Source organism: Staurois parvus, unplaced genomic scaffold (genome assembly GCF_062004578.1).
Source record: "Staurois parvus isolate SC_StPar_1 unplaced genomic scaffold, SC_StPar_1.0 ptg000398l, whole genome shotgun sequence".
NCBI classification, from domain to species: Eukaryota; Metazoa; Chordata; class Amphibia; order Anura; family Ranidae; genus Staurois; species Staurois parvus.
This window is the reverse complement of record NW_028318194.1, coordinates 64,986-91,440: the sequence shown is the minus strand read 5'-3', so window position 1 is coordinate 91,440 and position 26,455 is coordinate 64,986. Positions and strand designations below refer to the sequence as shown.

Here is a 26,455-nt window from a genome sequence, read left to right as displayed (position 1 = left end):
TCAGTTCCTCCTACTCCCCCCTCCCAGCAGTGATGTGACAGCTCAGTTCCTCCTACTCCCCCCTCCCAGCACTGATGTGACAGCTCAGTTCCTCCTACTCCCCCCTCCCAGCAGTGACATGACAGCTCAGTTCCTCCTACCCCCCCCCCCCAGCAGTAGCGTGACAACTCAGTTCCTCCTACTCCCCCCTCCAAGCAGTGACATGACAGCTCAGTTCCTCCTACTCCCCCCTCCCCAGCAGTGACGTGACAGCTCAGTTCCTCCTACTCCCCCCTCCCAGCAGTGATGTGACAGCTCAGTTCCTCCTACTCCCCCCTCCCAGCAGTGACGTGACAGCTCAGTTCCTCCTACTCCCCCCTCCCAGCAGTGGCGTGACAGCTCAGTTCCTCCTACTCCCCCCCCCCCAGCAGTGACATGACAGCTCAGTTCCTCCTACTCCCCCCTCCCAGCAGTGACGTGACAGCTCAGTTCCTCCTACTCCCCCCCCCCCAGCAGTGACATAACAGCTCAGTTCCTCCTACTCCCCCCTCCCAGCAGTGACGTGACAGCTCAGTTCCTCCTACTCCCCCCCCAGCAGTGACGTGACAGCTCAGTTCCTCCTACTCCCCCCTCCCAGCAGTGACGTGACAGCTCAGTTCCTCCTACTCCCCCCTCCCAGCAGTGACGTGACAGCTCAGTTCCTCCTACTCCCCCCCCAGCAGTGACGTGACAGCTCAGTTCCTCCTACTCCCCCTCCCAGCAGTGACGTGACAGCTCAGTTCCTCCTACTCCCCCCCCAGCAGTGACGTGATAGCTCAGTTCCTCCTACTCCCCCCCTCCCAGCAGTGACGTAATAGCTCAGTTCCTCCTACTCCCCCCTCCCAGCAGTGACGTGACAGCTCAGTTCCTCCTACTCCCCCCCCCAGCAGTGACGTGACAGCTCAGCTCCCCCTGCCTCTCCCCACCCTCCCCTTTCCTGCAGTGACTCAGGCGCTCAGTCCACCAGCCTTTTATTCTGTAATGTGAACAGGAGCCCAGGAAGAGGGGAGAGAGCAGAGTGCTGAGACCAGACTGGAAGGACCTCCCTGCTCCTCTTATGATTGCTGAGGATGAACTGATCCACAGTGGCTGCAGCTACAGAGGTCAGTGAGGAATGGTCTATTGCTTGTTAGGTAAATCATGGAATGTCCCTGTCCTGCACACGTGTTCATTCTACGTGTGAGGTCAATCTCCTGTGATGACACCATGAGCCGTGTCCTGCCATGAATGAAATGCATTCGCTCGGCCAACTGGCACTGCAGGAAATGACTCAGCAGTGGCGTGACAACTCAGTTCCTCCTACTCCCCCCTCCCAGCAGTGATGTGACAGCTCAGTTCCTCCTACTCCCCCCTCCCAGCACTGATGTGACAGCTCAGTTCCTCCTACTCCCCCCTCCCAGCAGTGACATGACAGCTCAGTTCCTCCTACCCCCCCCCCCCAGCAGTAGCGTGACAACTCAGTTCCTCCTACTCCCCCCTCCCAGCAGTGACGTGACAGCTCAGTTCCTCCTACTCCCCCCCCAGCAGTGACGTGACAGCTCAGTTCCTCCTACTCCCCCCTCCCAGCAGTGACGTGACAGCTCAGTTCCTCCTACTCCCCCCTCCCAGCAGTGACGTGACAGCTCAGTTCCTCCTACTCCCCCCCCAGCAGTGACGTGACAGCTCAGTTCCTCCTACTCCCCCTCCCAGCAGTGACGTGACAGCTCAGTTCCTCCTACTCCCCCCCCAGCAGTGACGTGATAGCTCAGTTCCTCCTACTCCCCCCTCCCAGCAGTGACGTAATAGCTCAGTTCCTCCTACTCCCCCCTCCCAGCAGTGACGTGACAGCTCAGTTCCTCCTACTCCCCCCCCCAGCAGTGACGTGACAGCTCAGCTCCCCCTGCCTCTCCCCACCCTCCCCTTTCCTGCAGTGACTCAGGCGCTCAGTCCACCAGCCTTTTATTCTGTAATGTGAACAGGAGCCCAGGAAGAGGGGAGAGAGCAGAGTGCTGAGACCAGACTGGAAGGACCTCCCTGCTCCTCTTATGATTGCTGAGGATGAACTGATCCACAGTGGCTGCAGCTACAGAGGTCAGTGAGGAATGGTCTATTGCTTGTTAGGTAAATCATGGAATGTCCCTGTCCTGCACACGTGTTCATTCTACGTGTGAGGTCAATCTCCTGTGATGACACCATGAGCCGTGTCCTGCCATGAATGAAATGCATTCGCTCGGCCAACTGGCACTGCAGGAAATGACTCAGCCAATAAAGAGGCTCATCTGTAATTCTAATGCAGGAAGAGAACCGCGTGACCACGGGGCAGGGAGGGGTTAAAGGGACTCCTGGGGGTGACACCTGTGCAGATCAGGAATGAATTTAATACAATAGAAATCCTGAACAGGAAAATAATAACAATACAAACCCGATAGAATACTATAAATCCTGGACATTAATGGGCAGAAAATCTACAAAACAGAGGGCTGTTACCGCTCCCCAGCTGGACGGACGGAGTGTTCTCGGCTCAGCCCAGTCCCTGGTCCCTACAACACAGAATAATAATACATCAATGGGTGGAGACGTGACGCACGGCACACCCAGATCCTCGCTTTATAGTCTCCTTCCCTCAGTCTGCGCAGAGAGCTGCACACTTCTACACTGACACTGACAGTGAGTTATACTGACACTGAGATATACTGACACTGAGATATACTGACACTGACACTTCTACACTGACAGCTATACTGACACTGAGATATACTGACACTGAGATATACTGACACTACACAGGACAGACACTGGCAATTCATACACACTGCCAGGACAACCACACTGTGCACTATAGGAACTAGCACTGACACCCGCAGCACTGACACCCGCAGCACTGATACCCGCAGCACTGACACCCTCAGCACTGACACCCGCAGCACTGACACCCACAGCACTGACACCCGCAGCACTGACTGATACAAACTGACACACAGGTAGTGTAATGCCCAGGTAACGCAGGTGAAATATACAACCCATCTCACCGCCCTATACCGATGTGCAGCACTGATCACACCTGTACCATATAACACACTTGGCCATGGGGAGATACCGTCATCTTCATCCTCTTCTTCTCTGCCTCCCCCTCCTCATCTCTGCACTGAGCAACAAGGAGAAGAAACTGATTGTGGACAAACACAACGTCTACCGATCGCAGACCGACCCCCCCGCCGCCAACATGAGGGCACTGGTGAGATAATACCACTTTGTACAGCGCTACAGAATATGTCAGAGCTACATTGCTTGTGGTTGCAGTTGTTTTATTTTCTGCTTTGGGGCCTTTGGAGCAGCTTTTTATATCCCCCTTTCTGACCCTTTTTAGATAGGATTTGTTTTCTTTCCTTCCTTCAGTCTGCTAATGAAGGGGAGCGGTAAATGTTCACAGCTGCTCCAGGTACTATATATCACTCGTTTTGCTTGTTGAAACTTTGACTAAGTGGGGAATCGGACAAAGTGGGGAATCTGACAAAAAGTGGGGAATCGGACAAAAAGTGGGGAATCGGACAAAGTGGAGGGGAAAACAGGAGATTATACCTGGAGTCTACTAACCTGTAAGTGACATCTGATATTTCCTGTTAATACTGTACCTGGGATATGTGTGCTAGCAGGATGGAAGGTTTGTACAGCGCTGCGCACACTGTTGGTGCCATATAAATCCTGTATAATAATACTGTACCTGGGATATGAGGTGTAGTGGGGGGGAGGGGATTGTACAGCGCTGCGCACACTGTTGGTGCCATATAAATCCTGTATAATAATACTGTACCTGGGATATGAGGTGTAGTGGGGGGGGAGGGGATTGTACAGCGCTGCGCACACTGTTGGTGACATATAAATCCTGTATAATAATACTGTACCTGGGATATGAGGTGTAGTGGGGGAGGGGTTTGTGCAGTGCACAGTGTGCCGCGTGTATGCAGCAATGGAGCAACACCTCCAGGATGGACCCCACTGAGACAGATCACCTCCAGGATGGACCCCACTGAGACAGATCACCTCCAGGATGGACCCCACTGAGACAGATCACCTCCAGGATGGACCCCACTGAGACAGATCACCTGCAGGATGGACCCCGCTGAGACAGATCACCTCCAGGATGGATACCGCTGAGACAGATCACCTCCAGGATGGACCCCGCTGCGACAGATCACCTCCAGGATGGACCCCGCTGAGACAGATCACCTCCAGGATGGACCCCACTGAGACAGATCACCTCCAGGATGGACCCCACTGAGACAGATCACCTCCAGGATGGACCCCACTGAGACAGATCACCTCCAGGATGGACCCCACTGAGACAGATCACCTGCAGGATGGACCCCGCTGAGACAGATCACCTCCAGGATGGATACCGCTGAGACAGATCACCTCCAGGATGGACCCCGCTGCGACAGATCACCTCCAGGATGGACCCCGCTGAGACAGATCACCTCCAGGATGGACCCCACTGAGACAGATCACCTCCAGGATGGATACCGCTGCGACAGATCACCTCCAGGATGGATACCGCTGAGACAGATCACCTCCAGGATGGACCCCACTGAGACAGATCACCTCCAGGATGGACCCCACTGAGACAGATCACCTCCAGGATGGACCCCACTGAGACAGATCACCTCCAGGATGGATACCGCTGCGACAGATCACCTCCAGGATGGATACCGCTGAGACAGATCACCTCCAGGATGGACCCCACTGAGACAGATCACCTCCAGGATGGACCCCACTGAGACAGATCACCTCCAGGATGGATACCGCTGAGACAGATCACCTCCAGGATGGACCCCGCTGCGACAGATCACCTCCAGGATGGACCCCGCTGAGACAGATCACCTCCAGGATGGACCCCACTGAGACAGATCACCTCCAGGATGGATACCGCTGCGACAGATCACCTCCAGGATGGATACCGCTGAGACAGATCACCTCCAGGATGGACCCCACTGAGACAGATCACCTCCAGGATGGACCCCACTGAGACAGATCACCTCCAGGATGGATACCACTGAGACAGATCACCTCCAGGATGGACCCCGCTGCGACAGATCACCTCCAGGATGGACCCCGCTGAGACAGATCACCTCCAGGATGGATACCGCTGTGACAGATCGCCTCCAGGATTGATACCGCTGCGACAGATCCCCTCCAGGATGGATCCCGCTGAGACAGATCACCTCCAGGATGGATCCCCACTGAGACAGATCACCTCCAGGATGGATCCCGCTGAGACAGATCACCTCCAGGATGGATACCGCTGCGACAGATCGCCTCCAGGATGGACCCCGCTGCGACAGATCACCTCCAGGATGGATACCGCTGAGACAGATCACCTCCAGGATGGATACCGCTGTGACAGATCGCCTCCAGGATTGATACCGCTGCGACAGATCCCCTCCAGGATGGATCCCGCTGAGACAGATCACCTCCAGGATGGATCCCCACTGAGACAGATCACCTCCAGGATGGATCCCGCTGAGACAGATCACCTCCAGGATGGATACCGCTGCGACAGATCGCCTCCAGGATTGATACCGCTGCGACAGATCCCCTCCAGGATGGATCCCGCTGAGACAGATCACCTCCAGGATGGATCCCCACTGAGACAGATCACCTCCAGGATGGATCCCGCTGAGACAGATCACCTCCAGGATGGATACCGCTGCGACAGATCGCCTCCAGGATGGATCCCCACTGAGACAGATCACCTCCAGGATGGATACCGCTGCGACAGATCACCTCCAGGATGGATACCGCTGCGACAGATCACCTCCAGGATGGACCCCGCTGAGACAGATCGCCTCCAGGATGGACCCCACTGAGACAGATCACCTCCAGGATGGATACCGCTGAGACAGATCACCTCCAGGATGGACCCCACTGAGACAGATCACCTCCAGGATGGATCCCGCTGAGACAGATCACCTCCAGGATGGATACCGCTGCGACAGATCGCCTCCAGGATGGATCCCCACTGAGACAGATCACCTCCAGGATGGATACCGCTGCGACAGATCACCTCAAGGATGGACACCGCTGCGACAAATCGCCTCCAGGATGGACCCCGCTGAGACAGATCACTTCCAGGATGGATACCGCTGCGACAGATCGCCTCCAGGATGGATACCGCTGCGACAGATCGCCTCCAGGATGGACCCCGCTGCAACAGATCACCTCCAGGATGGACCCCGCTGCGACAGATCGCCTCCAGGATGGATCCCGCTGCGACAGATCACCTCCAGGATGGACCCCGCTGCGACAGATCGCCTCCAGGATGGATACCGCTGAGACAGATCACCTCCAGGATGGACCCCGCTGCGACAGATCACCTCCAGGATGGACCCCGCTGCGACAGATCACCTCCAGGATGGACCCCGCTGCGACAGATCACCTCCAGGATGGATACCGCTGCGACAGATCACCTCCAGGATGGATACCGCTGAGACAGATCACCTCCAGGATGGACCCCGCTGCGACAGATCACCTCCAGGATGGACCCCGCTGCGACAGATCACCTCCAGGATGGACCCCGCTGCGACAGATCGCCTCCAGGATGGATACCGCTGCGACAGATCACCTCCAGGATGGATACCGCTGAGACAGATCACCTCCAGGATGGACCCCGCTGCGACAGATCACCTCCAGGATGGACCCCGCTGCGACAGATCACCTCCAGGATGGATACCGCTGCGACAGATCACCTCCAGGATGGATAACATTTATAGGGAAAGTTAATCCCGGGAATATCCGATTGTCTCTCGGGGGATCAGGAAGGAATCTTTTTTCCCAGTAGGTACAAATTGGTACTTTGTTGGGTTTTTTGCCTTCCTCTGGATCATTTGTGGGTGTAGGATTGTATATGGAGGTTTACTATTTACACGTGTGTTTTGGTTTGCTCTCCCTCCCCCCCCAACCAGATGATCTATGTAACTATATAAATGTCCACGGCTCACAAAAATTAAAAGAAGACTTTGTAATCCGAGTCGCATGAAGTTAATGAAAGTCCTGGGATATGGATCTGGTCAGGTAAGTCGCAGAGGTGGTTGTTCATTAGTATCAGCTGCTTTGGTAGTAAATAAATGTTAACAGGTGCACTAGATGAGCAACAATGAGACGACCCCCAAAACAGGAATGGTTTTACAGGTGGAGGCCACTGACATTTTTTTCCCTACTCATCTTTTCTGACTGTTTTTCACTCGGTTTGCAGTTGGCTCGGGTCAGTGTCAATACTGGTAGCATGGGGCCATACTTGGACCCTACAGAGGTTGCACAGGCAGTCCAACTCCTCCAGGATGGCACATCAATACCTGCCATTGCCAGAAGGTTTTCTGTGTCTCCCAGCACAGTCTCAAGAGCATGGAGGAGGTTCCAGGAGACAAGAGCATGGAGGAGATTCCAGGAGACAAGAGCATGGAGGAGATTCCAGGAGACAAGAGCACGGAGGAGATTCCAGGAGACAGGCAGTTCCTCTAGGAGAGCTGGACAGGGCCATAGAAGGTCCTTAACCCATCAGCCCAAAGGGTCTGGAGAAGCCGTGGAGAACGTTCTGCTGTCTGTAACATGGTTCAGCATGACCGATATGGTGGTGGGTCAGTGATGGTCTGGGGAGGCATATCCATGGAGGGACACACAGACCTCTACAGGCTAGACAATGGCACCCTGACTGCCATTAGGTATCAGGATGAAATCCTTGGACCCATTGTCAGACCCTACACTGGTGCAGTGGGTCCCGGGTTCCTCCTGGTGCAGGGGGTCCCGGGTTCCTCCTGGTGCAGGGGGTCCCGGGTTCCTCCTGGTGCGGTGGGTCTCGGGTTCCTCCTGGTGCGGTGGGTCCCGGGTTCCTCCTGGTGCGGTGGACCCTGGGTTCCTCCTGGTGCAGTGGGTCCTGGGTTCCTCCTGGTGCAGACAATGCCCGGCCTCATGTGGGGAGAGTATGCAGGCAGTTCCTGGAGGATGAAGGAATTGATACCATTGAATGGCCCCCACACTCTCCTGACCTAAACCCAATAGAACCCCTCTGGGATGTCATGTTTCGGTCCATCCAACGCCTCCAGGTTGCACCTCAGACTGTCCAAGAGCTCAGTGATGCCCTGGTCCAGATCTGGGAGGAAATCCCCCAGGACACCATCCGTGGTCTCATTAGGCCCCTCCCCCGACGTTGTCAGGCATGCATACAAGCACGTGGGGGCCACACAGACTACTGAGGACCATTCTGAGTTGCTGCAATGACATTCAGCCAAATGGACTCGCCTGCTGCACCATTTCTTCACTTTGATTTTCGGGGTGTCTCTGAATTCATTTCCTCTGGTACAGAGACTGATGGAACTGTGGGGGAGGGGGACATTAGAGTGTAAGCTCCTCTGTACAGAGACTGATGTGACTGTGGGGGAGGGGACATTAGAGAGTAATCTCCTCTGGTACAGAGACTGATGGGACTGTGGGGGAGGGGACATTAGAGTGTAAGCTCCTCTGTACAGAGACTGGTGTGACTGTGGGAGAGAGGACATTAGATTGTAAGCTCCTCTGGTACAGAGACTGATGGGACTGTGGGGGAGGGGACATTAGAGTGTAAGCTCCTCTGTACAGAGACTGATGTGACTGTGGGGGAGGGGACATTAGAGTGTAAGCTCCTCTGTACAGAGACTGATGTGACTGCGGGGGAGGGGGACATTAGAGTGTAAGCTCCTCTGGTACAGAGACAGATGGGACTGTGGGGGAGGGGACATTAGAGCGTAAGCTCCTCTGGTACAGAGACAGATGGGACTGTGGGGGAGGGGACATTAGAGCGTAAGCTCCTCTTGTACAGAGACAGATGGGACTGCGGGGGAGGGGACATTAGAGCGTAAGCTCCTCTGGTACACAGACTGGTGTGACTGTGGGGGAGGGGGACATTAGAGTGTAAGCTCCTCTGGTACAGAGACTGATGGGACTGTGGGGGGAGGGGACATTAGAGTGTAAGCTCCTCTGGTACAGAGACTGATGGGACTGTGGGGGGAGGGGACATTAGAGTGTAAGCTCCTCTGGTACAGAGACTGATGGGACTGTGGGGGGAGGGGACATTAGAGTGTAAGCTCCTCTGTACAGAGACTGATGTGACTGTGGGGGAGGGGGACATTAGAGTGTAAGCTCCTCTGATACAGAGACTGATGGGACTGTGGGGGAGGGGACATTAGAGCGTAAGCTCCTCTGGTACAGAGACTGATGTGATTGGCTCAGTGATCTCTGTACAGTGCTGTGGTATATGTCGGTGTTATAGGAACATCAGCTGTGCTCAGTAATGGAATGATGGTGAGTTCTGTCTTTGTGGCTCACAGCCAGTGATTCAGCTCGTTGTATGACAGGGCCTCTTTGTAGTAGGTCTCTTTCATCCCTGCCCCCCCCCCGGGCTGTGATTATTGGAAGGTGTCAGGTAATAAGGAGGGTGATGGGGGGGAGGGAACCTCATCCAATTAAATGATCTCCACCTGTGACAATTATGGGCGGATTGGGATAGTTGGGATGACGATGGAGCTGCTCCGGCCCAGGCAGGTGATATGAAAGGAAACCTTCTTGTTATAAATAGTAGAAGAAGATTCAACAGCACGGTTCCAGTTCCATATATTCGCAAATCTTCAGTGATGGGGGGAGCAGACTGTGGGGGGGTTGGACTATTGATGGGGGAGGGACTATTGATGGGGGAGGGATTATCGATGAGGGGTGGGACTACTGATGGTGGGAGAGACTGTGGGGAGGTTGGACTATTGATGGGGGTTGGACTATTGATGGAGATGTTGGACTATTAATGGAGATGTTGGACTATTGATGGGGGGGTTGGACTATTGATGGGGGGGTTGGACTATTGATGGGGGGTTGGACTATTGATGGAGGGGTTGGACTATTGATGGGGGGTTGGACTATTGATGGGGGGGTTGGACTATTGATAGAGGGGTTGGACTATTGATAGAGGGGTTGAACTATTGATGGGGGTTGGACTATTGATGGGGGGGTTGGACTATCACAAGGGGGAGAACAGACTGCATTTCCCAGCAACAGCGATTGGCTGGAGGGTGTCTGTCTGGCCCATGGATATAAGTCTGTATACAGTAGATGGCACAGATCCGGATTTGCAGCAACCATGGAAGATAGGGCTCTCTGGGATCCAATTCTCCCTCATTGATGTGCCTCCGCCCCTTTATTATTATTATACAGTATTTATAAAGCGCCGATAGTTGGCTCAGCGCTGTACATTACAGAGGGGGACAGAACATGTGACAGAACAATACCAATACAATGTGATACATGAGGGGATCGAGGGCCCTGATCCTTGGAGCTTACAATCTAGGAGGGAGGGGATGGTGGCACAGGAGGAGATAGCTGTGGGGGATGGAGTGGTAGGAAGAGTGGAGGAGGTCGGCAGGTTAGCAGGGGGTGGGGTAGGCTTCCCTGAAGAGGTGGGTTTTCAGGGTGCGCCTAAAGGAGAGGAGAGTAGGTGATAATCTGATGGGTTGAGGCAGGGAGTTCCAGAGGATGGGTGACACCCTGGAGAAGTCCTGGAGGCGGGCATGGGAGGAGGAGACCAGGGAACTAGAGAGAAGGAGGTCTTGTGAGGAGCGGAGTGTGCGTGTTGGGTGGTACTTGGATATTAGGTCGGTGATGTAGTTCGGGGCAGTATGGTGGACGGCTTTGTACGTCAGTGTTAGGATTGTGAATTTGCGCAAATTGAAATTGAAATCTGCGCAATCAGAAGCCAGTGGAGGGATTGGCAGAGGGGGGTGGAGGACACTGAGTGGAGGCCAGTGGAGGGATTGGCAGAGGGGGGTGGAGGACACTGAGTGGAGGTCAGTTGAGGGATTGGCAGAGGGGGGTGGAGGACACTGAGTGGAGGCCAGTGGAGGGATTGGCAGAGGGGGGTGGAGGACACTGAGCGGAGGCCAGTGGAGGGATTGGCAGAGGGGGGTGGTGGAGATGGAGCGGTTGGAAAGGTGAATGAGTCTGGCAGCCGTATTCAGGATGGACTGAAGAGGGGATAGCCAGCGGCGAGGCAGGCCAGTGAGGAGGGAGTTGCAGTAGTCGAGTCGTGATATGATGAGGGAGTGGATGAGCTGTTTAGTGGTTTCTGGGGTTAGGAACGTGCGGATTTTGGCGATGTTGCGGAGGCGGAGTCTGCATGTTGCGGAGGCGGAGTCTGCATGAGTTTGATAAAGATTGGACTTGGGGCTGGAAGGATAGGTTGGAGTCCAGAATGACACCAAGTACTCTGGCCTGCGGGGCGGGTTTGATGGTGGCGTTGTTGGATGTGACGGAGAAGTCAATGGGGGGGGGTCCGGGCTGGGGGGAAGACAAGAAACTCGGTTTTGGAGAGGTTCAGTTTAAGGAAGTGGAGTGACATCCAGTCTGATATGTCGCTCAGCAGGTGTGTGATTTGGGCAGAGATTGAGGGGGTGAGGTGGGGGGCGGAGACTGAGGGGGTGAGGTGGGGGGCGGAGACTGAGGGGGTGAGGTGAGGGGTAGAGAGATAGATTTGAGTGTCGTCGGCATATAGGTGGTAGTTGAAGCCGTGAGAGTGTATGAGTTGGCCAAGGGAGGAGGTATAGATGGAGAAGAGAAGGGGCCCGAGGACAGAGCCTTGAGGGACCCCAACAGAGAGGGGGAGTGAGGGAGAGGTGGTAGCATTGTAGGTGACGCTGAAAGAGCGTTGTGACAGGTAGGATGAGAGCTAGGAGAGGGCAGAATCTCTGAGGCCGAGGGAGTGTAGTTTTTTTTTGAGGAGGGGGTGGTGGACTGTGTGGAAGGCCGCGGAGAGGTCAAGGAGTAGGAGCACTGAATAGTGGCCATTAGCTTTGGCAGTTAGCAGGTCGTTGGAGAGTTTGAGTAAGGCAGTTTCGGTGGAGTGTAGGGGATGGAAGCCGGACTGTAGGAGATCGTGGAGGTTGTTGTCGTTGAGGTGAGAGCATAGGCGGGCGTAGACTAGGCGCTCGAGGAGTTTGGATGTAAATGGAAGCAGGGAGATGGGTCTGAGGTTGTTCAGGTCATTGGGGTCCAGGGAGGGCTTTTTAAGTATGGGGGTGATGTGTGCATGTTTCAGAGGGGAGGGGAAAGTGCCGGAGGAGAGGGAGAGATTAAAGATGTGGGTGAGGGAGCGTAGGATGGAGGGGGAGGGAGGTCATAGGCGTTGTGAGGGGATAGGGTTGAGGCGAGCATCAGAGAGGATCTTGGAGACTTCCTCAGTAGCAAGGTCAAAGTAGCGGAGTGTTGGGGGGGCTTCAGTATGAGGAATGTAGGGTGGGGTGGAAGTGGAGGTCAGAGCAGTGGTGGGGCCGTGGGAGAACGGTGATGAGGGGGTAGCTGAGTGAGTGGGAACGGGGTTGGAGGGAGTTTGAGCAGTGACGAAGTCCCTGTGGGTTATGTCGAGGGGGAGGGGGAATGAGGGGGTAGCTGTGTGAGAGGGGACGGGTTGAGAGGGCGTGTGAGTTGCGGCGATGTCCTTGCGAATTGCGTCAATCTTGTTTTTGAAGCGATTGGCAATCTCAAGGGCGGTGAGTGAGGTGCTGGGTGGAGGTGGGGGGGGGGAGAGTAGAGAGTTGAAGGTGGAGAAGAGTCGGCGAGGATTGGAGGAGAGGGCCTTTGATGCATTTCACCCAGTGGGCTTAACCCTAAACCCAGCCTCTTATTCTTTGGTCCATTTGATGAAATGTGTCAGAGGGCGGAGCCTTATCTGACAAGGGAGAGAAGCACCTCCTGGTTCAGATAAAGTTTCAGCAAAAAACTCAGCGGAGTGCCAAATGTGCATTTTTGTATGTCCATAAAGACATGGATGACCAGTTTGGTGTGGAGGAACTCCAGTGTCCCGCACAGAACCCTGACCTCAGCCCTACTGAACACCGTTGGGATGAATTGGAACGTTGATGGTGAGTCAGGTCTTCTCCTCCAACATCAGTACCTGACCTCACAAATGGTACAAATTCCCACAGACACCCCCCAAATTCTTGTGGAAGATCTTCCCAGATGAGTGAAGGATTGTTACATAGTTACATACTTAGTCTGGCTGAAAAAAGACAAAGGTCCATCCAGTTCAACCATAAAAAAAAAATTATAATCCTATACCCACAGTGGATCCAGAGGAAGGCAAAAAAACCCAGCAAAGCATGATCCAATTTGCTCCTGCAGGGTAAAAAAATCCTTCCTGATCCCCCGAGAGGCAATCGGATATTCCCTGGATCAACTTTCCCTATAAATGTTCTATCCAGTTATATTCTGTGTATCCAAGAAAGAATCCAGGACTTTCCTACAGCAATCCACTAGCTGGCCACAACCAATTCTTGAGGGAGTCTATTCCACATTCTCATAGCTCTTACTGTGAAGAAACCTTTCCGTGTTTGGAGATGTCAAGAGAACCAGAGAGCACACAGAGACAGATTGCACAGAACCCGACGTGCGGGCGTTTATTGGGGAGGTTTTTGGGGCACAGACAACAGTTCCTTTAGTCCACAGATCCACACCAGACACAGCAACACAGTAAAGTTCTCTGAAAGGCAATATGGAACAACAGGGGGATGGTAATCCACAGGGTTCAGTAAGGCAAGGGTGAGGTGGTTTTGTTGGACTTCGGGTTCCTGGGGAGAATTGGGCTCAGTCTTTTGGGCAGCACGGTGTTATTCCACTTACTGGATGCGGGGAGCCGGACACAGAGGGCTACAGTCCACACAGGCAACACAGGGTCAATCCACACAGGCAGCTCCAGGCTGGGAAGGTTTAAGTCCATTTGGCTCACGGACAACAAAGCGTTAAATCCAGGCAGGAAAAGTGTCCAGCCCGCAGACTCACAGGGAATAAGAGGGTAAATCCAGGCAGGGAAGGGATTCCAGGCAGCAGAGAGTTCACCTCACACAGGAGAGGGATCCAGCAGCAGATGGGCAGTCAGGTCAGCCAGGGACAGGAGAAGGAGCCCGGGGGATGGTCGTCTGAGAGAAACTGGCACTGCAGCACAGTCTTCTCTCACACAGGCAGCCAAGAGAACAGAAGGGGGGTTGCCCTGCTCTCTCTTAAGTACATAGCTGGGCGCCTTGCTGCTGCAGTGGTAACCCGAGACTTCCTCTCGGGTTACCATGGCAACGGGCCCTGTCCCCCAGGTCTCCAGACCCGCCCAGGGAACACGGCCTTTGTCCCTGTCTGGCATGGATCCGGGGAAGATGTGCAGAGGGGGAAGGGAGGGGGATGGGGACCTGTTTGTGGAATCCCTCAGCAGGGGGCCAGACTGCAGGCGACAAGGGGGTGAGGGGCTGCTGAGGGCTGCCTGTGTCAGGGACACGGAGGACTAGAAGTCCCAGCATGGATGGGACAGAAGAGTGAGGGGTGGGGGTGACAGGGAGCAAGCCTAGAGGATGGGGGAGGAAGGGCCAGCTCCATGACAGGAGATTACATTTATTTTCCTCCAGACGTAAAGAGGATGGTATAGCCATGAAGAGTGGTCAACATATTTGGCTATGGGGGGGGGGGGGGGGGGGGCGGCGCTCAAGTTTAATGGCCATGGTTCTGGAATAAGATGTCCAACAAGATCCTATAGGTATGTATGAGGCATGTGGAATGACAAATGAAGCTTTAATGTAAGAGGTATGAGGCATAAGGGATGGTATTTATGACTGGTCAGTACAAAGGTGTGAGGTGTGTCCAGTTCACAGTGAGGTATGAGGACTGAGACATCAAGCATGAAGTACAGTCATGGCCAAAAATCTCCCCCCCCCCTGCATTTCTGTCAGATAACGCCCCACTTCACCCAGAAAATTGCTGTAATTACTAATGTTTTGGCTTTCTCGTGTTTCTTTCTTTTTGTTTGTATTGGTGACACAAAAAAGTGGAGAAACAAAAAGGCAAATCTGACCCATTCCACGCTAAACTCCAAAAATGAACTGGACAAAATTATTGGCACCCTCCATGTAATATTTGGTAGCATGCTCCTTGGAAACAATCCCTGAAATCAATGTCTTCCTGGAACCATCAATGAGTTTCTTCCACCTCTCTACTGGAACTTTGGATCGCTCTTCTTCCTCCAACTGCTCCAGGTCTCTCAGATTGGAAGGGTTCCTTTTCCCAACTGCTGGTCTGAGATCTCTCCACAGGAGCTCTATGGGATGGAGATCTGGACTCATGACCTCTGACGGAGACCCAACCTTCTGACAGCGGGCCCTACATTGCCCCCCAGAATTATTTGGTAGTCTTCAGATTTCATATTGCCATGTACACGGCCAAGACATCCAGTGCCTGAAGCAGCAAAGCACCCCCAAACCATCAGTGACCCTCACCATGTGTGACTGGAGGGACTGTGACCCCCCCCCCCCCCCCACCATGTGTGACTGAAGGGACTGTGACCCCCCCACCATGTGTGGCTGGAGGGGCTGTGACCCCCCACCATGTGTGACTGGAGGGACTGTGACCCCCCCACCATGTGTGACTGGAGAGACTGTGACCCCCCCCACCATGTGTGACTGGAGAGACTGTGACCCCCCCCACCATGTGTGACTGGAGGGACTGGATTCTTTTCTTTAAAGGCCTCATTGCTTTTTCTGAAAACAGTCGAATGATGGGCTTTACCATAAAGCTGCCATTTTATTTCTTCTGTTCACAGCACATTCTCCCAGAAGGATTTTGGCTTCCTCAGTTTTGGCAAATTCCAATCTGGCTTCAAATATGTTTCTGTGTCAGCGGTGGGGTCCTCCTGGGTCTCCTCCCATATTTCTGTGTCAGCAGTGGGGTCCTCCTGGGTCTCCTACCATATTTCTGTGTCAGCAGTGGGGTCCTCCTGGGTCTCCTCCCATATTTCTGTGTCAGCGGTGGGGTCCTCCTGGGTCTCCCACCATATTTCTGCGTCAGCAGTGGGGTCCTCCTGGGTCTTCTACCATATTTCTGTGTCAGCAGTGGGGTCCTCCTGGGTCTCCCACCATATTTCTGTGTCAGCGTTGGGGTCCTCCTGGGTCTCCCACCATATTTCTGTGTCAGCGGTGGGGTCCTCCTGGGTCTCCTACCATATTTCTGTGTCAGCGGTGGGGTCCTCCTGGGTCTCCCACCATATTTCTGTGTTAGCAGTGGGGTCCTCCTGGGTCTCCCACCATATTTCTGTGTCAGTAGTGGGTCCTCCTGGGTCTCCCACCATATTTTTGTGTCAGCGGTGGGGTCCTCCTGGGTCTCCTTCCATATTTCTGTGTCAGCAGTGGGGTCCTCCTGGGTCTCCTAACATATTTCTGTGTCAGCGGTGGGGTCCTCCTGGGTCTCCTCCCATATTTTTGTGTCAGCGGTGGGGTCCTCCTGGGTCTCCTACCATATTTCTGTGTCAGCGGTGGGGTCCTCCTGGGTCTCCTCCCATATTTCTGTGTCAGCGGTGGGGTCCTCCTGGGTCTCCTCCCATATTTCTGTGTCAGTAGTGGGGTCCTCCTGGGTCTCTCACCATATTTCTGTGTCAGCAGTGGGGTCCTCCTGGGTCTCCCACCATATTTTAGTGTCAGTAGTGGGGTCCTCCTGGGTCTCCCACCATATTTTTGTGTCAGCGGTTGGGTCCTCCTGGGTCTCCCACCATATTTTAGTGTCAGTACTGGGGTCCTCCTGGGTCTCCCACCATATTTTTGTGTCAGCAGTGGGGTCCTCCTGGGTCTCCTTCCATATTTCTGTGTCAGCAGTGGGGTCCTCCTGGGTCTCCTAACATATTTCTGTGTCAGTAGTGGAGGTCCTCCTGGGTCTCCTTCCATATTTCTATGTCAGCAGTGGGGTCCTCCTGGGTCTCCTCCCATATTTCTGTGTCAGTAGTGGGGTCCTCCTGGGTCTCCCACCATATTTTTGTGTCAGCAGTGGGGTCCTCCTGGGTCTCCTTCCATATTTCTGTGTCAGCAGTGGGGTCCTCCTGGGTCTCCTCCCATATTTCTGTGTCAGTAGTGGGGTCCTCCTGGGTCTCCCACCATATTTTTGTGTCAGCAGTTGGGTCCTCCTGGGTCTCCCACCATATTTTTGTGTCAGTACTGGGGTCCTCCTGGGTCTCCCACCATATTTTTGTGTCAGCAGTGGGGTCCTCCTGGGTCTCCTTCCATATTTCTGTGTCAGCAGTGGGGTCCTCCTTGGTCTCCTAACATATTTCTGTGTCAGTAGTGGAGGTCCTCCTGGGTCTCCTTCCATATTTCTGTGTCAGCAGTGGGGTCCTCCTGGGTCTCCTTCCATATTTCTGTGTCAGCGATGGGGTCCTCCTGGGTCTCCTAACATATTTCTGTGTCAGTAGTGGGTCCTCCTGGGTCTCCTTCCATATTTCTGTGTCAGCAGTGGGGTCCTCCTGGGTCTCCTCCCATATTTCTGTGTCAGCAGTGGGGTCCTCCTGGGTCTCCTAACATATTTCTGTGTCAGTAGTGGGTCCTCCTGGGTCTCCTTCCATATTTCTGTGTCAGTAGTGGAGGTCCTCCTGGGTCTTCTTCCATATTTCTGTGTCAGCGATGGGGTCCTCCTGGGTCTCCTTCCATATTTCTGTGTCAGCAGTGGGGTCCTCCTGGGTCTCCTAACATATTTCTGTGTCACTAGTGGAGGTCCTCCTGGGTCTCCTTCCATATTTCTGTGTCAGCAGTGGGGTCCTCCTGGGTCTCCTTCCATATTTCTGTGTCAGCGGTGAGGTCCTCCTGGGTCTCCTACCATATTTCTGTGTCAGCAGTGGGGTCCTCCTGGGTCTCCTTCCATATTTCTGTGTCAGCGGTGGGGTCCTCTTGGGTCTCCTCCCATATTTCTGTGTCAGCGGTGGGGTCCTCCTGGGTCTCCTCCCATATTTCTGTGTCAGCGGTGGGGTCCTCCTGGGTCTCCCACCATATTTCTGTGTCAGCGGTGGGGTCCTCCTGGGTCTCCTTCCATATTTCTGTGTCAGCGGTGGGGTCCTCCTGGGTCTCCTTCCATATTTCTGTGTCAGTGGTGGGGTCCTCCTGGGTCTCCTAACATATTTCTGTGTCAGTAGTGGAGGTCCTCCTGGGTCTCCTTCCATATTTTTGTGTCAGCAGTGGGGTCCTCCTGCATCTCCTCCCATATTTCTGTGTCAGCGGTGGGGTCCTCCTGGGTCTCCCACCATATTTCTGTGTCAACAGTGGGGTCCTCCTGGGTCTCCTAACATATTTCTGTGTCAGTAGTGGAGGTCCTCCTGGGTCTCCTTCCATATCTCTGTGTCAGCGGTGGGGTCCTCCTGGGTCTCCTTCCATATTTCTGTGTCAGCAGTGGGGTCCTCCTGGATCTCCTCCCATATTTCTGTGTCAGCAGTGGGGTCCTCCTGGGTCTCCTCCCATATTTCTGTGTCAGCGGTGGGGTCCTCCTGGGTATCCTCCCATATTTCTGTGTCAGCGGTGGGGTCCTCCTGGATCTCCTCCCATATTTCTGTGTCAGCAGTGGGGTCCTCCTGGGTCTCCTACCATATTGCTGTGTCAGGATCGGGGTCCTCCTGGGTCTCCTACCATATTGCTGTGTCAGGATCGGGGTCCTCCTGGGTCTATATTAATTCTGTGTTGATTAGCCGCAACCCTTAATGGTCCTTTGGCAATCAGTTTAGGTTTTCAGACGCTATTCTTGTTGAAAGTCTAGCCACGAATTCTTGCTATGCTGGGAACATTCTAGACTGATCAGGTAGGCTGTGCTTCTTGTATGAATATCAAGGTTTCTCTTTCAGTTTTGATTGGAGTGTAACTTTAACTTGGGCTGTAGTGAATAGGTCCTCTGTATTAGTTCACTGGGCTGGACATTTTGCCACTGAACACATAAGGGTGAATGTACACATCGCAATGTAAGTTCATACTTTGGCCAGTATTTTACTGCCCACTCAGAAGATATGGGCTGTTGTATGGAGCCTTTGCAGTACAGTGGACAGATTGGATGAGTGGACAGTTATATGAGGCAGCTTGATATCACGGCTTTTGTATTTCTCCAGTTGTTAATAGTTTTTGCAGAAGTTCTCAAATTAGAACGTGAGAGGACAGCAGAGGTCTCCAGACCTGAATTGGACAGTTTCTGACAGGTCCTGCATGCTTGTTAGAGAGCAGTAATCAAACAATCACATTTTCATTCCCAAGCAAGCACAGAGCATTGCACATTTGTAAAGCCATAAGTGTACTGTGACATAAAAAGTACAGATTTGAGTAGATAAGATGTGACCTGAGAATATGAAAATGTAAATCTAGATCATTCCTTGTTGTTAAAGAAATATTCAGTCATAGGTACTCAGACACAGATGGTCATCAATTAACATCTGAAAAGACTTCCAGCTTCCTCAGGCTGGAAGTGACACCTGGGTGCTAATAAGATGTTGTCACCTATATGTAATCAGACTTGGCCATCTTCCTGAAGTTTAAAAGAGAAATGCAGACGTTTCGGCTTCATGACACCAGGGGGGCTCCGATCTGTCTCCCTGACATTGGGAGCTCTAAAAGAATATACACAGATCAAAGGAGTATGTTTCATCCCTCATAAAAGCTAAAATATTAGTTGCAGAGAGATGAAAATACTTCCTTCTGATGGGGCACTCTGTAGGCTGCATCGGCATATAAAAACCGTCCAGTTGTTAATAGTTTTTGCAGAAGTTCTCAAATTAGAACGTGAGAGGACAGCAGAGGTTTCCAGACCTGAATTGGACAGTTTCTGACAGGTCCTGCATGCTTGTTAGAGAACAGTAATCAATCAATTACATTTTCATTCCCAAGCAAGCAGAGAGCATTGCACATTTGTAAAGCCATAAGTGTACATATAACCGGACCCCTGAGTGGCACATAAACCCCCTATTCTAATACTCTCTCCTGCCGAAGGTGTGGGATGTCCTGAATTCCACCTGAAACACCATCCTGATGCTGAAAGGACGCTTTCCCAATAACCAGATGAGTGCATGCTCTGGGATACCAGGACGTATCTTTGCAATGGCAAGTAGAGGGGTGAGAAAAGAGAATAAAACAAGATCTATATTCTAAAAATGATAAACAAAAGTCTTAGAAATGATGTGCAATGCGTGTGTCAGTCCGCTTTGGATCAGTGTATCCGCTCTAGGGGCATGTATTGCTAGGTAGGTTAGTGTACCCAGCATACTAGGAAATTCGTATACACTGTTCACAAAAATGAAAGGGAAACTTTGAAAACCCATTAGATCTCAATGGGGAGGAATCTTCTGCTGGATCTCTATACTCACATGGACGGGGTGATGTGTTAGGAACGTAAGGACGCCCCATCATTTGATGGAAATGAAAATGATCGACCTACAGAGCACTGAATTCAAAGACATTTCAAAGTGAAGAAATGATGCAGCAGGAGAGTCCATTTGGCTGAATGTCATTGCAGCAACTCAGAATGCTCCTCAGTAGTCTGTGTGGCCCCCACATGCTTATATGCATGCCTGACAATGTCGGGGGAGGCTCCTAATGAGACCACGGATGGTGTCCTGGGGGATTTCCTCCCAGATCTGGACCAGGGCATCACTTAGCTCCTGGAAAGTCTGAGGTGCAACCTGACGGCATTGGATGGACCAAAACATGACATCCCAGAGGTGTTCTATTGGATTTAGATTAGGAGAGTGTGGGGGCCATTCAATGGTATCAATTCCTTCATCTTCCAGGAACTGCCTGCATACTCTCGCCACATGAGGCCGGGCATTGTCGTGCACCAGGAGGAACCCAGGACCCACTCCACCAGGAGGAACCCAGGACCCACTCCACTAGGGGGAACCCAGGACCCACTCCACCAGGAGGAACCCAGGACCCACTGCACCAGGAGGAACCCAGGACCCACTGCACCAGCTTAGGATCTGACAATGGGTCCAAGGATTTCATCCCCATACCTAATGGCAGTCAGGGTGCCATTGTCTAGCCTGTAGATGTCTGTGCGTCTCTCCATGGATATTCCCCTCCAGACCATCACTGACCTACCACCAAAACGGTCCTGCTGAACCATGTTACAGACAGCAGAACCTTCTCCACGGCTTCTCCAGATCCTTTCACGTCTGTCACCTGTGTGAACCTGCTTTCATCTGGGAAAAGCACAGGGCCCAGTGGTGGACCTGCCAATTCTGGTGTATAATGGCAAATGCCAATCCAGTTCTATGGTGCCGTGCAGTGAGCGCAGGGCCCACTAGAGGATGTCGGGCCCTCAGGCCACCCTCATGAAGTCTGTTTCTGAATGTTTGGTCAGAGACATTCCCATCAGTGGCCTGCTGGAGGTCATTATGTAGGGCTCTGGCAGGGCTCATCCTGTTCCTCCTTGTACAGAGGAGCAGATACCGGTCCTGCTGATGAGTTAAGGACCTTCTTCGGCCCTGTCCAGCTCTCCTAGAGGAACTGCCTGTCTCCTGGAATCTCCTCCGTGCTCTTGAGACTGTGCTGGGAGACACAGCAAACCTTCTGGCAATGACATGTATTGATGTGCCATCCTGGAGGAGTTGGACTGCCTGCACAACCTCTGTAAGGTCCAGGTATGACCTCATGCTACCAGTAGTGACACTGACCCGAGCCAAATGCAAAACTAGTGAAAAACAGTCAGAAAATATGAGTAGGGAAAAAAATGTCAGTGGCCTCCACCTGTAAAACCATTCCTGTTTTGGGGATCGTCTTATTGTTGCCGATCCAGTGCACCCGTTGCTAATTTCATTACCACCAAAGCAGTTGAAACTGATGAATACGCCCCTCTGCGACTCACCTGACCAGATCCATATCACAGCAGTTTCATTGACTTGATGCCGGATTGATTCAAAAATGTTTCTTTAAATTTTTTGAGAAGTGTATATGCAATATGCAGTTCAGTTCATTCCTTCCTACAGGCCAGATATCATTCCATTCTTCAGCAGGGCCTGATTTCAGTGCCGGAAATGCTTTCTATGGGGAAAGTCATGTGGGCTAAATCCCCCGAGTTGCCTGCATCTGGGGACAAGAACAGCATGGCTCAGCCCCGAGACCCCCCCACCTTGTCACTGGATTTCATTCACTATTATCCAATCTGTCCTGTGAGGAAAGAGAAAGCGGAGAGAGTCTCTGCCCAACGTTGGATCGAGAGCGGGCTCAGGTAAGTATAAGGGGGTGTACAGGACACTGGTAATATCCAGTATATTTCTTCAATATTTGCGTTGTGGTCCCTTTTTAAGGGGGACAGTTTGAAGACTTGGTTGAGTTCTCAGGGGTTCTCAGCCATGCAGGGTGAGGAGTTCCAGGGTAGTCTGGTTGGACTGGTTGGACTGATTTTCAGTTCAGAAGTAGTAAGTTCCTGTCAGATGCAGAACGTTGGAGGTTCGAGGAGATTTGGGTGGGAAGAACCTCCAAATTCTGACTACCTGAACTTTGGTCCTGGAGGGGTTAGGTCCCAGGCAGGGGAGGTTTGTAAGGCAGCAAGCAGTGAGGAGTAAAATATTCACAAACTGCAAGGGTGAGAAATTTGTTGCTGAACCCCTGCAGCACCTGGAGACCAGGGGGAACCCCAACCCAATGTGGGGCTGAGAGGTTGGTGGTGAGCGGTGGTCAGATGGTTTGTTCAGATACCAGGACTACGGACTGTTTGGTTTCCTTCCTTTTGGCTGAAGAAAGCTCTTTTTCGTGTCGCCAGAATAAAGAAAAACAAAGACTGTGGTTGCCAAACTCGTCTGGCTTTCCTTCCCTGGGTACCTCGTATCACGGGGGGCTGCGGGGCTGGGGGGCTGAGGGGGGGATCATCTGCTTGGAAGGTTTGTTACCGTAATGCAGAGAATGGATTGAAGTAAAAACAGCCGTAAGGCGTTTGATTTAGAACCACTTTACCTGCCCGTAACTTCTGGATTCCAGTGATGGACGTATCTCTTCCCTATCGTCATGATCTCACATGTATGGTGCCAGATAGCTCGGTCTGGGCTCCTGTATGTGTATTGGTCACCTTCCTGTCTATTAGGAGGTAAACAGCTCACGTTGTTCATTCTCTCTCCCTCTCCCTCCACTAGTTAACCCAACGTCTTCTGGTCTGGGATTCTACAGCTAGTTTTGGTTTAGAGCTCAATAACCAGCATAAGTTAGATCCGGATTAGGCATCTGACAACGCATTAGGTAGTTGGAGGTCCGGTTGCATCGAAGATTGGAAACTACAAGGATCTAAGACAAAGTAGGCTGACTCTTGGGCTCCAGTGCCACACCACAGTTCCTGCATGTGCCAAGCTGCACTCCAGGCTGGTTGGACAATGGCTGGAGGATCTAACCCTAACCCTATTGCTGCTGATCTTGTATTCATGTCTCCGACACAGACAGATGCTGCGTCATAATCCTCAGGGGCCCCTTCCACTGGACATTGCTGAACCATTCATCTGGAGGTATCTCTATTGATGGCTATATATACCCGGGTATATGAGCACAATTCTCCCAGCACTCCTATCGGGCCCTTTTGTTGATAATCTATGGTGGATGTATGGAGTGTTATTAATCTCTTCTTATATAAAGCTTGTATTATTTCTATACTGGTGTACATCTATATACTTATGGGTAATGTTATATGCTGGTTGTAGCAGTTCCAATGCTGGGACTCCGCCCCAGAGGGGGTGTCAGGTGATACAATAGACATGTCACATCTGTATAATCTGATACTGGGACTCCGCCCCAGAGGGGGTGTCAGGGGATATAATAGATATCACATCTGTATAATACGATGCTGGGACTCCACCCCAGAGGGGGTGTCAGGTGATACAATAGACATATCACATCTGTATAATCCGATACTGGGACTCCGCCCCAGAGGGGGTGTCACGGGATATAATAGATATCACATCTGTATAATACGATGCTGGGACTTCACCCCAGAGGGGGTGTCAGGTGATATAATAGATATCACATCTGTATAATACCATCCTGGGACTCCGCCCCAGAGGTGGTGTCAGGTGATACAATAGACATGATATCACATCTGTATTATCCGATGCTGGGACTCCGCCCCAGAGGGGGTGTAAAGTGATACAATAGACATGATATCACATCTGTATAATCCGATGCTGGGACTCCGCCCCAGAGGGGGTGTCAGGTGATATAATAGACATGATATCACAACTGTAGCTGGGACTCCACCCCAGAGGGGGTGTCAGGTGATACAATAGACAAGATATCACATCTGTATAATCCGATGCTGGGACTCCGCCCCAGAGGGGGTGTAAAGTGATACAATAGACATGATATCACATCTGTATAATCTGAAGCTGGGACTCCGCCCCAGAGGGGGTGTCAGGTGATATAATAGACATGATATCACATCTGTATAATCCGATGCTGGGACTCCGCCCCAGAGGGGGTGTCAGGTGATATAGTAAATATCACATCTGTATATTCCAGCCCTGGGATTTCAGGCTTTGGCTGTGAGGATTGAATTGGTAATAATGTCTTGTCCCAGATAGTATATTATTTTCCAAGTTCTGAACTTCACATCCCTAACCCCCCTTCCACCCTCACCCCACCACACCCCACCAGGATGGACTTGCTTCAGGATGTGTGCTGAATGTTAGCATTATATTATTAATATTCCTGCCAATCTTTTCTCTGCAGAGCTGGGACTCCACCCTGGAAGAGCTGGCCACATCCTATGCAGCAAAGTGCATCTGGGAACATAATGAGCAACGCGGACTCCGGGGGGAAAACCTCTTCCTGATGTCAGGCTCCAGGATGGATGTGGACATGGGATTGGCTGATTGGTATAATGAGCGAGACTTCTACAACTTCACTGCCGACACCTGCCAGGAGGGACAAATGTGTGGCCACTACACTCAGGTAATGGGGGTCACGAGGCTCTGGGTGGGTTAGAATTGGCCCCCAGATGAGTGGTGATGGGGTTTCATCAACTACGGACATACATTGGGACATTGGGATCCATTATTCAGACAAATGTTATGCTTTGGTGTAAGAAATATATTATGGCCACCAGGCTATGATTTTGGCTATTGTATGGTCCTGATTTATCGATTCAGGTTCTGGGTTGGGTCAATGCTCATTGGTTCTATAACATTAAACACAGAAGTGGGATGATATTATAGATGGGTTGAGAGATGATAATGAAAATGTAGAAGGAATGGATCTCATAGCTAATTTAGAAATTCAGAAGTATTACAAATATGTAGCATAACCCCCGTAGGATTGGAAAGGTGCCCAGGGTTCCCAATAGTTGCTTTGCCACCAGGCACATGGTCAGTCACTCTTCGGCTCAATAAACTGTCCAGGGGTGTTTTTCTGGTGTTGTTTTTGGTAACTTGGATAGGGTTGAGGAGTTGGGGTGGGATACTCTAAAAAGCACTTTGTACAAAGTGAAGACACTAGACTTCCTTCTGTAGAACCATAAGCAAAGTCCTTGTAAAAGTAGTCGGTGGACTTGGCTTTGTAGTAGGAGCACAGAGTCTTCCTCTTTGGAACAGTTTGAGCAGAGTCCCTTTACAGGGAATTAGATGGACTGAGCTCTTCAGGACACCAGCCGAGGTCCTCTTTACACATAGCTGGCTCTAATATCAGAGGGGTGGCAGCAGCCCTCAGTTCCTGGGATCTCTCACACAGGTCTGTACTCACTGTCCTCAGATGATGGTTGCCACCTAAAAAATCTTCCAGACACCTCTACTAGGGACTTCAGACTAGATCCTCTCAGATGACAGCCCCTCAGTCAGCTTCCAGAAATGTTCATCATCCAGGCCCCTCAGCCAGTCCAGCTGAGGCCTCACAAACAGCAAGTGCATGGCAGAGATGGCTAAGGGGGCAAACAGCCCCTCGTAGGCTGTGATCTTCTAAGGAAAAGGACCTGGAAGCTCTGTGTCAGAGTATTTATACAGACTCCCAACAGCCATCGGTGCTACCCTCCTAGGGATTGGTCATTGCTGTATAAATATTCATGCTGCCAATTTGCCTTGCTCCACCCCTATGTTCCAGAACAACCTACAGTTCCCAAGGAAGCAGAGCGAGCAATCAAACCTGCAACAAATGAAACGCTGAACAGAGCAGAATAATCAACTCCGCCACGCTGGATACAGTGAGCCAACACTAATCTCAGTACCTACCAAGGAGGGTGCTACAAATAACTTATTAATTCACTGCCAATAAACCTCTTGGTGGTCCTGGCATTGTGGGGAAGAGCCTTGGCTTTCAGGGCTGACCCCCTAGACAAGACTCCTGGGATCTTAGCATGGTGTTATCTTCGGGTGTATATGGAGGCAAGCCATGCTACTGTCTAGTTTTGGATGGACTAGAGAAGGGTTAAAGCTTCTCTCTGTGTCCCCGTCCCTCAATATTTGTTCTGGGGTCACTTCCTGTTGTTTCTGTGGGATAGAAGTCAGGGAAAGTCTCCCCAGAGGTACATAGCAAAAAAAAAAAACCTTTAACAAATAGAGGGGGAATATCCTCAACAGGGGACACACACAGCAATAGGAACATGACAGAGGGTCCAGTCTTTCCTGATAGAGAGGCACTTTGAGGTTCATGTTTGGTTGAAG

The 26,455-nt window shown here is 52.0% G+C and overlaps 1 protein-coding gene across 4 annotated transcripts in view; it reads left to right on the top strand.

Annotated features, from left to right (window-relative positions):
• Window positions 1-2,629: 2,629 nt before the first annotated feature.
• The window catches only part of LOC149455315 (uncharacterized), an 83,311-nt gene continuing 59,485 nt past the window's right edge, over window positions 2,630-26,455 (top strand). For all 4 annotated transcript variants that reach the window (XR_016314080.1, XR_016314081.1, XM_089686466.1 and 1 more), the window contains exons 1-2: window positions 2,630-3,232; window positions 24,534-24,755. Coding sequence is in view for 2 of the 4 variants with exons in the window: in XM_089686466.1 (XP_089542592.1) it covers window positions 3,083-3,232; window positions 24,534-24,755 (372 nt within the window). In the remaining 2 variants the exon portion in view is untranslated. The remainder of the gene's footprint in view (window positions 3,233-24,533; window positions 24,756-26,455) is intronic.